Consider the following 8,685-nt stretch of genomic DNA (forward strand, 5'->3'; position numbering starts at 1 on the left):
AATCTACGTATGTCCTCCAATATTTGACATTTCCACCTGGGGAAAAACTCTGATTAGTTACCCGATCTTTACCTCTCATAATTTTATATACTCTTTATCATGTCGCCCGTCAGCCACCAACACATCGAATACACTCCAATCCATACAGCATCCTGGCGAATCTCTTATACATTCTCGGTCCAAAGTCCTTCCATTCTTCCTGCAGTGCAGAAACCAGAATGGGACAAAATACTCCAAATGTGGCCTAGCCAAAGTTTTGTGTAGCTACAACATGATTTGCCAACTTTAACTCAATACCCTGACCAATGAAGGCAAGCATAACCTACACCTATTTTACTACCCTAATCTCTTGTACTATCACTTTCTATGGATATGCTTTGTAGTTCTTCTTGTAAACTGGAGATTGGAAATTGCAGGCCTATACTAACTTGAAACAGGTGAGAGACTGTTTCATCCAGGACGCTCACTGCCCATAGATGAAGGTTACTTTCCTCATTCAATTTGGACTGTTTCCCATGGGATTGTTCTGATTCTTTGTGTCTCTCACTATACCTTTCAACTGGGCAGCATTTACGATGCTCAGAACCCTTGAGAGAAAGGAGAATATTCACACGATTAAAATTTTTTTTATCAGATTCCAATGGCACTGTAGTGCAGTTGTTAGCACAATGCTTTACAGTGTAGACAACTGAGGTTCAATTCCCGCCACTGCCTGTAAGGAGTTTGTATGTTCTCACTGTGACCGCGTGGGTTTCCTCCGGGTGCTCCAGTTTCCTTCCACAGTCCAAAGACATACAGGTCGGTAGGTTAATTGGTCATTGTAAATTGTCCCCTGATTAGGCTAGCGTTAAAAATTGGGCAATATGGCTCGAAGGGCCTGTTCCGCGCTGTATCTCAATAAGTCGATAAATATGTTCTCTAAGACAATGTAAAAGTAATTTCTTTGGTGAAGGAGGAGCTAGCTGGCTGCTATGCTTGGACTTGTGTGATAGCTTTAAACATATTTTATGTTTCTTTCAGTAACCTTCCTCTAACTTACAAATTATTTCAAAGTTCTTGAATTTCTGACAAAGGTATGATGGTTTCTCTTTTCAGTACTTGAATAATGTGCTTAAGCAAAGAAAGAGTCCAGATTGGCAGATTCAAAAATTTCAGTTTATTCAGTGTTACAGAAATGCCACAAAAGATAAATCCCCAACATAAAATGAGTCAAAATCACAAATCAGAGCACCACATCTAAAACTTTGATTAATTTCCTATTTTCAAAGGCCCAAGAAGTAAAGGATGAACTTTCCACTTTTCCCACAAACCCAAGTTACAGACTAACTTGACGTTTGCTGTGTATTGGTTAATTTCATGTTGCTTAACTATGTAAAATTGAGTAGAATTCCAAGATCAGGCAGAAAGTTAATCTAAACAAGTTAACCACTTCACTGAACAGACTGTGTGAATGAAGTATAAAAACTGGCAAGAGAGTCACCAGAGACATAACTGACAGTAGTTTATAACTGATTGATTGAAGATCCACTTCTGCTTGAAGAGGTCTGCTGCACTGAGCTCAGAATTACTGCTCTTTTTCCACCAGTTTCCATCTCACTGCCCCCTTTGAGGTAGCCAGACATACCACTACTTGCGCTGCTGAAATCCCCAAAACTTCCTGTAAAAGGGAGAGGAAAGGAAAAAGACACTTTAGAATATGCATCCTGAAATTGAGAAAACAATTGCAATGACATCAAGCAGGTCACAATCTTAACAGAGTAAAACAGCCCCAAGTGCTTCACGTAACTTTTAGTAAGCAAATGCTTGACTCTAAGATTTTATGTATACAGATATATCAAAGCATTTTGAAATCATAAATTTTAAAGGAGAGAGAAAAAAGGTGGAAATGAAATTTCGAGAAAGAAATCACTGAAATGTAGGAACTACTTATCCATGAGTGCCATTCCATCAGTCATGGCTCAGGGTGTGCAGAGTAGTTTACAGAGACAGGGAAGATCTTTGCTATGGAAAGATTTGAAGACTCAGATCTTAAAACTGAGGTATACCAGTTTAGGAGCCAATATAAGTCAGTGAGCACAAAAGATGATGGGGGGTAGAATAATTTATAAAATGGACGACATACATTCAGTGGCCTCTTTATTAGGCACACCTTGTACACCTGCTGGCTAATGCAAATATCTAATCAGTCAATTATGTGGCAGCAACTCAGTGCATAAAGGCATGCAGACATGTTCAAGAGGTTCAGTTGTTCAGATCAAACATCAGATGGGGGAAGAAATGTAATCGAAGTGACGTTGACCCAATTGATTGTTGCTGTCAGACGGGATAATTTGAGTCTCTCAAGAACTGCTGGTCTCCTGGGATTTTCGTGCACAACAGTCTCTAGAGTTTACGGAGAATGGTACACAAAACAAGGACAATCAGTGAGTGGAAGTTCTGTGAGTGAAAAAGCCTTGTTAATGAAAGAAGTCAGAGGAGAAAGGCCAGACTGGTTCAAGCTGACAGGAAGACGACAGTAACTCAAATTACTACGTGTCACAACAGTGGTGTGCAGAAGAGCATCTGAAAGGCACATAATGGTTAAACCTTGAAGTGGATGTGCTACAGCAACAGAAGACCATGAGCAGGTACCTAATAAGAGTGGCCACTAAGACTACGGTAGCTTTGATTGAAAATAAACTTATTGCAAGAATTGTTAAAGACTTCCACGTGTTTCTAAAATGACTTCTACCATGACCTGTAGTTTCTCCTCTACCATAATCAATGGAGTTTTTGGCTGTAGTTCATCTATTTCCTGCATTTCTGCTCTCCATCCCTCACCTCTCAGACAGAGCAAGGACAGAGATCCTCTAGTCATTATCTTCCACCTCACCAGTTCAGCGTTTAACAGCTCATCCTTTACAATTTGCACCAGCTTCCACAATATTCCACAACTGGATACGTCCATACCTTCCCTGCCTTTCATCATGTAAACGAGACTGTTCCCTGGGCAACTGTCTTCTATCCCAATGTCACTGCGTGTTTTGTGAAATTACAGGAGATGCTACACCTGTCCGTTCATCTCTTTCCTTCCCAGTGTCTGGGGATGCAAACAGTCCTTCAAGTTGGAGCAGCAATTCACTTGCACTTCTTTCAATCTAGTGTCTTGCACTCAGTGTTCACAGTGTGGTTTCCTCCACCAGCTGCAGACGGAGTGACAACATTGCAGAGCACCAGGAGTGACCAAAGCTCCCTTTTGTTGCCTATTTAACTCTCCATCCAGCTCCCACTCTGACCTCTGTCTGTGGCTTCAATTTCTAATATTCAATTTATAATATGCTGATATAAGGAGGACCAACATGCGCTTTGCAACTCATTTTCTGTTTGGGCCATGTTGCTGCCTTCTCCACTTGAAATTGAGTACGGCGACATAAGGGAACTTAATTCCTCTATTTGCACACCGATTTACCTCACTTTAAAAGTAGGCCTGGCCGACTGGACACGTCAGACAGCCTGACATTTCACACCTTGTCAAGTTCCTCTGTTTGTATTCTCACTCTCTAACTGCCTCGATTAACCCGTCGACTGGGTGACGCCAACAACTTATCTAAATAGCAATCTTGGCTTCCCCCTATCTGAGATACTCCCTTGGTCCTATTGACCTGTCCCCCACCTTCCTGGCAACTTAAAACTCTTACTTTCTTTCTTTCTCAGTTGTGATGAGCGACTTTTGACATGAAACATTGACTCTATTTCTCTTCCCTTGGATGCTACCTGGCCTGCTGCGTATTTCCAGTGTAATTTTTAAATTTCATATTTGTAGCATCTGCATTTTTTCACAGTATCAGAGGAGCCCGATGCTCGGTTTTGGATGCTATCACTGAGATCATGATCATAGGTGAGAAATAGGCCTTTGCAGACTTTGGATTATAGGAAATAAGCTGCCTACCAAATGAGAACAGGGAAGGACTATTCAAAGGTGAAGCATTGTTCAAGTTCAAGGTTATTGTCATTCACTCGTGCACATGTATACCGCCAAACCAAACAATATTCCTCCAGACCAAAGTGCACAACATGGTATATACAACTCGCTCAGAACACATAAAGTAATATAGCCACAAATAAATTAACAAATAATAAGGGTGCATTGACAACACAAGTTAAAAAGTAAACAGTATAACGCTGCTGGTGCTTCATGTGTGATGAGACCTGAGAGGAGGCAGGGAATTCATTCGTCTTATGGCCTGGGCTAAGAAGCTGTTTCCTATCATTGGACAATGGTTAAACAAGCAATGGCATCTTTTGTTGCAAACAGGTAAAGAAAGGACAAAGAGGCATTGCTGACCATGGTCACAATCGTATGGGGTGTCAGGGTGTCATTCAAACCCCAATTTAGGACGCAACGGGACATTTGAGGACTGAAGGCAACAGAAAGATGTCAAAGAGGGTGTTGATTTATAAGAAGGAAATGTTAAATGTGAGCCTTTTTTGGGAAGAGTAATTTTAGAGCATGTGAAAGGGAGAAGAGAGCAACAAAGGACAGTGAACCATTGATGATATCAATTCAGGAAAATCATTTGGAAAACATTCATAAGAAATACAATCACAGAAATGAGTACCACTGCTCTGAAAATGTACAACAGAATGATTTGTAAACAGAACAATGAGGTATCAAGACTTGGAGAAGAACGAAGAATATTTCCAGAATATTCCATTTTTCATTTTGCGGTTTGTGTTTTGGTCAGTAGTTAAAATTTCAAGCAAGGATTATACGTTCTCTTACCTTGCTGTGAAACTTGTTGGACGCTGAGGGTTTTGACGCCTTCTACCATCCTGTTGATAAAGGAAACACTTGTGTAACAACAGCCATTTCTAGGATGTTCAGAAATATATCTTTTTCAAGTTACCAAGGGTTTCCTTCTGAAAGCAGCAATGAGCTGCATGGGTGAAGTTGACGGGCACATTGACTCTGTCGAGCCTTGCCCGAGACACTGATTCTGTAAGTTCGAGTGCTGCCGGTGAGCAGCAGTAGCCTCGTCAGTGTGCGCAGGGAGCTATTTGTCAGCCTGCTTATGTTGTACAGTGCTTCATCCACTGCAGCATCAGGGGAGAGTTCACCTAGTGGTGACTGAATCACTGACTAGATGTTCATTCGGAGACTGAGTCGGATGTATTTCTGGGGTCAGATGAAAACCAGCCTTTAAACAAAAGTAAGTGCCACTCCCTGGACCAAATGCCCCATTAAGGACAAAGACTCTAGTAATGAAGAGTGCAATAAAGAGCCCGTACAGATTGTAATCTGCAAGTACGCAGGACTGTGGCATAAACCCAGTGTGATATCTGGAACTTGGAAAAGACCAAAGCCCTACCTGATTTCCTCTTGCGCCAGTAGTTTACTGTAGGTGTTAATTTCGATATCCAGAGCCAACTTGACATTTATCAGCTCGTCGATTTCACGAGTTTGCTTGGCAATCTCCTGTTTTGCTTTCCTGATGGCTTCTTGCAGATCAACGATATTTTGTTTACTGTCTTTGAGAGACATCTCGCCACGTTCCTCGGCTTCAGCGATCGCAGCCTCCAGTTTCAAACGCTGAGACACACAGAGGTTAGTGTGGACATTTTTGCAGATTATAACATGAAGCCTTGCCAACATCCCCACCCTGCTATCGGAAAGAGCCATACTGAGAGTAGAGTATTGCAGATTGGCTTAGGAGTAATCGAGTTCACAAGGGTTACAGTGGAAGGAACCAGCCAGGTTGTTACTACTGAAAGTTCCCCAGTGTATGATTTAGCTCAGATTGACCTGGTGTTTCAGCTGTCTCTTGATCATTTGCTTTGGGCTGGGAAGAGAAAAGTGCAGATGCAAGAGACGGCAGATGCTGCAATCTGGAGTAAGAAAATAGCAGAACTACTGCACAAGATCAGCGGGTGATGTAGCATCTGTGAAGGCAAAAAGAATTATTGACCATTTGGGTCGGGTCGCTGCATTAGGACTCGGGACTTGAGAGGAAAGACAGTTTGCTACCGTCGTTAGGCCGCAACCAAGATCTCTTGTTTGCTTTCACTTCCTGACTTACCTGCTGCTTTAGATACTCGATGTCCCCAGTCAGCTTACGGATGCGACTCTGCAGATCATTACACTCCGATTTGATCACTCGCACTTCTTCCGCATGACCTCCAGGCATTGTGCTGAGTTCCACCATCTGCAAGGAGACACTGGTAGACGTTAGTAAGGGTTTCTCCTCCCAGCACAGAGGTCAGAGCTATCAATGCACTTCTACGTGGGGCTGGAGCTGGAGCTCACCTTCGCCTTTTTCCAGTTCTCAGCATCATCACGGCTTTTATCTGCCATACTTTGGTATTGGGCCTTGACTTCACTGATGATCTGGTCTATGTTCAGGTTGCGGCTAGTGTCCACCTGCACGCTGACAGCAGTGTTCTGAATCTGTGACTCCAGCTCACGGATTTCCTAAAGATGGGCAGAGCAAAACTAATGTAAGGAGACTGAATTGAACAGCAAAAGGACCAGAAGGCTCTTGCACCATGTAGCATATTTACCTCTTGGAAGATTGTCTTCAGGAATTCAATTTCATCAGTCAGGCTTTCTAGTTTTGCTTCCAATTCCACCTTGTTCATGTAGGATTCATCAACATCCTGGAGAGAGTAGGGCACAAGGTTTGTAAATCTATTGAAGACCACTGATATGGTCCTACAGAGAGCTAGAAAGTAGTGCTCACCTTCTTCACCATGACAAACTCGTTTTCCATTTCAGTTCTCCTGTTAATTTCATCTTCGTATCTGAAATGAACCACTGACGTTACTGGCAAACCCTTGGAAATCAACATTTCTGTCCCATTTCTTCGACAGGGCCATGCTGGTTGTCGGAACTCCTTGCTCCCTGGTGCTTAGCCAGGATTTCCTCACACTTCTATTTATCCCCGTGTGTGCACCGCTCTTCCTGACATTTGATTCCGCAAGACACAGCATCCCGCTACGCCAGACAGGTCGACCGTGCCGCGCCTCGACGGAATGAAACAACATACGCTGCCGTCCCTGAACTGACGACTATTTCGGTGACTCCCTGAGCTCTGAGTGACACCTCTCTATCCAGACCTCAGTCTTAACGGAGCTCTCCCCGACGAGCACTTGCCCGACCCAGCTTCCAGACCTCCACTAGCTGCTGTTAGGTTACCAAGAAACCCAGTGGAAAATAGCTGATTGTAACCGGGAATTGTTCGAACGTTTACCCCGCCCACGATTTGCCCGATTCCGCTCTTTTTTTTCTCTGAACCAGTGAACAGATACGGGACGAGTTACAGATACAGACGAGTTGGGAAATCCTGGTGAGAGACAGTACACTTACTTGCCCTTAAAGTCCTCAACTAGACCTTGCATCTGCACAAGGTCCGATTCGAACTTCAGCTTCTCCTGCCCAAGAGTTTCCAGTTGCCTCTTGAGGTTGTCAATGTAAGTTTGGAACATGTTATCGATGTTGGAGGTGTACGTCCCCTGCCTCTTCAGGAGCTCCAGTTTGACCTTCAGCTGAGCATTTTGCTGTTCGAGAAGGCGAACCTGCGGGTAAGGAATGAACACACGCTTAGATTTTTGCATTGAGCTGGCGAGGAAGTGAAAAGAGACATTTGCACAGTGCTGCCAAGACAGGCGCAGACAGAGCTGGATACGGTACGGTACCTGGTTTATGAAACTTGCGAACTGGTTGTTGAGCGTAGTGAGCTCCCTCGTTTCCTGCATACGAACTTGCTGCAGACTGGTGTCATTTTGTGGTAGCGGGGCGCTTAGATCAAGGGCCGGCATCATCGAACTGGAACTGAAATTTGAACTTGAACCGTAACCTGAAGCGTAACTTGAACCGCTTGAACCAAGCCTGAACGATGAGCCAGAAAGTATACGTCTTGCCCCTCCGATACTTGGTCCAATTCCGGCTCCAGACACACTCATCGCCTTTCTGCTACTAATTCTTCGCGACGACCCCATGGCGCCGCCAAGACTAGACCGCATCGATGGGCTGCCTGAAAACTGCGTGGTCTGTCTAAAGGACCTTTTGGTGTAAGAGCCGCTCATGGTGAAATTAGAGTTTTGTTCTCTGGTTCCGAGTTTGCTGGAGCGATCAGTCCCGATCTGAACTGCTGGCGCAGGTGAGAGCGGCTTTGAGCTGCTTTTATGAGCAGTGCGGATCTGGGCTTGGTCGGGGTGTCAGCTGACAGAAATGGGCATGGTAACATCGAGATAGAGGAGGAGCTAGGCACACCCTCTCCCATGGGTTCCAACCTGTCCGCTTGTGCATGGTAACCGCTCTCGGGGCCTCGGGCCAAACTGGCGTCAGCAAGAATGAGTGAGTCCGGGAAACAAGAAGAGCTCCCTCCTGGAGCTCAAGCTACGCCGATCAAGAGCGGAGAAACGACCATTAGGTGTCAGTTTGACTGCCCAACCCACCTGACCCACGGTGGTTGAGATACATTGTACAGATAGGTGGTAGATTCAGAGTATCTCCATCACTGCAAGGCATGCTGGGACATTTTGAAAGCAGCTCCCGGTTCCCGGTCATTTTACTTGCCCTCCGAATTCCCATACCGACCTGGCTGCCCTGGACGTCCTGGATTGCAAGGATCATGCTAGAGGAACAGCACCTCATATTCCCTTTGCCCCTCCACCTATCTTTGCATTGTCTGTAAAATTTGCAATAAA

The 8,685-nt window shown here is 44.4% G+C and overlaps 1 protein-coding gene across 1 annotated transcript; it reads right to left on the reverse strand.

Annotated features, from left to right (window-relative positions):
- Nucleotides 1-1,140: 1,140 nt before the first annotated feature.
- On the reverse strand, nt 1,141-8,185 carry LOC140191618 (keratin, type II cytoskeletal 8-like). The gene is made up of 9 exons (XM_072249175.1): nt 7,672-8,185; nt 7,343-7,551; nt 6,717-6,777; nt 6,538-6,633; nt 6,284-6,448; nt 6,057-6,182; nt 5,349-5,569; nt 4,763-4,812; nt 1,141-1,657 (listed from the first exon to the last, which is right to left on the reverse strand). The coding sequence occupies exons 1-9, from the start codon at nt 8,059-8,061 to the stop codon at nt 1,503-1,505; spliced, it is 1,473 nt and encodes a 490-aa protein (XP_072105276.1). The 5' UTR covers nt 8,062-8,185; the 3' UTR covers nt 1,141-1,502.
- Between the last annotated feature and the right edge of the window lie 500 nt (nt 8,186-8,685).

This window comes from Mobula birostris, chromosome X (genome assembly GCF_030028105.1).
Source record: "Mobula birostris isolate sMobBir1 chromosome X, sMobBir1.hap1, whole genome shotgun sequence".
Classification (NCBI taxonomy): domain Eukaryota; kingdom Metazoa; phylum Chordata; class Chondrichthyes; order Myliobatiformes; family Myliobatidae; genus Mobula; species Mobula birostris.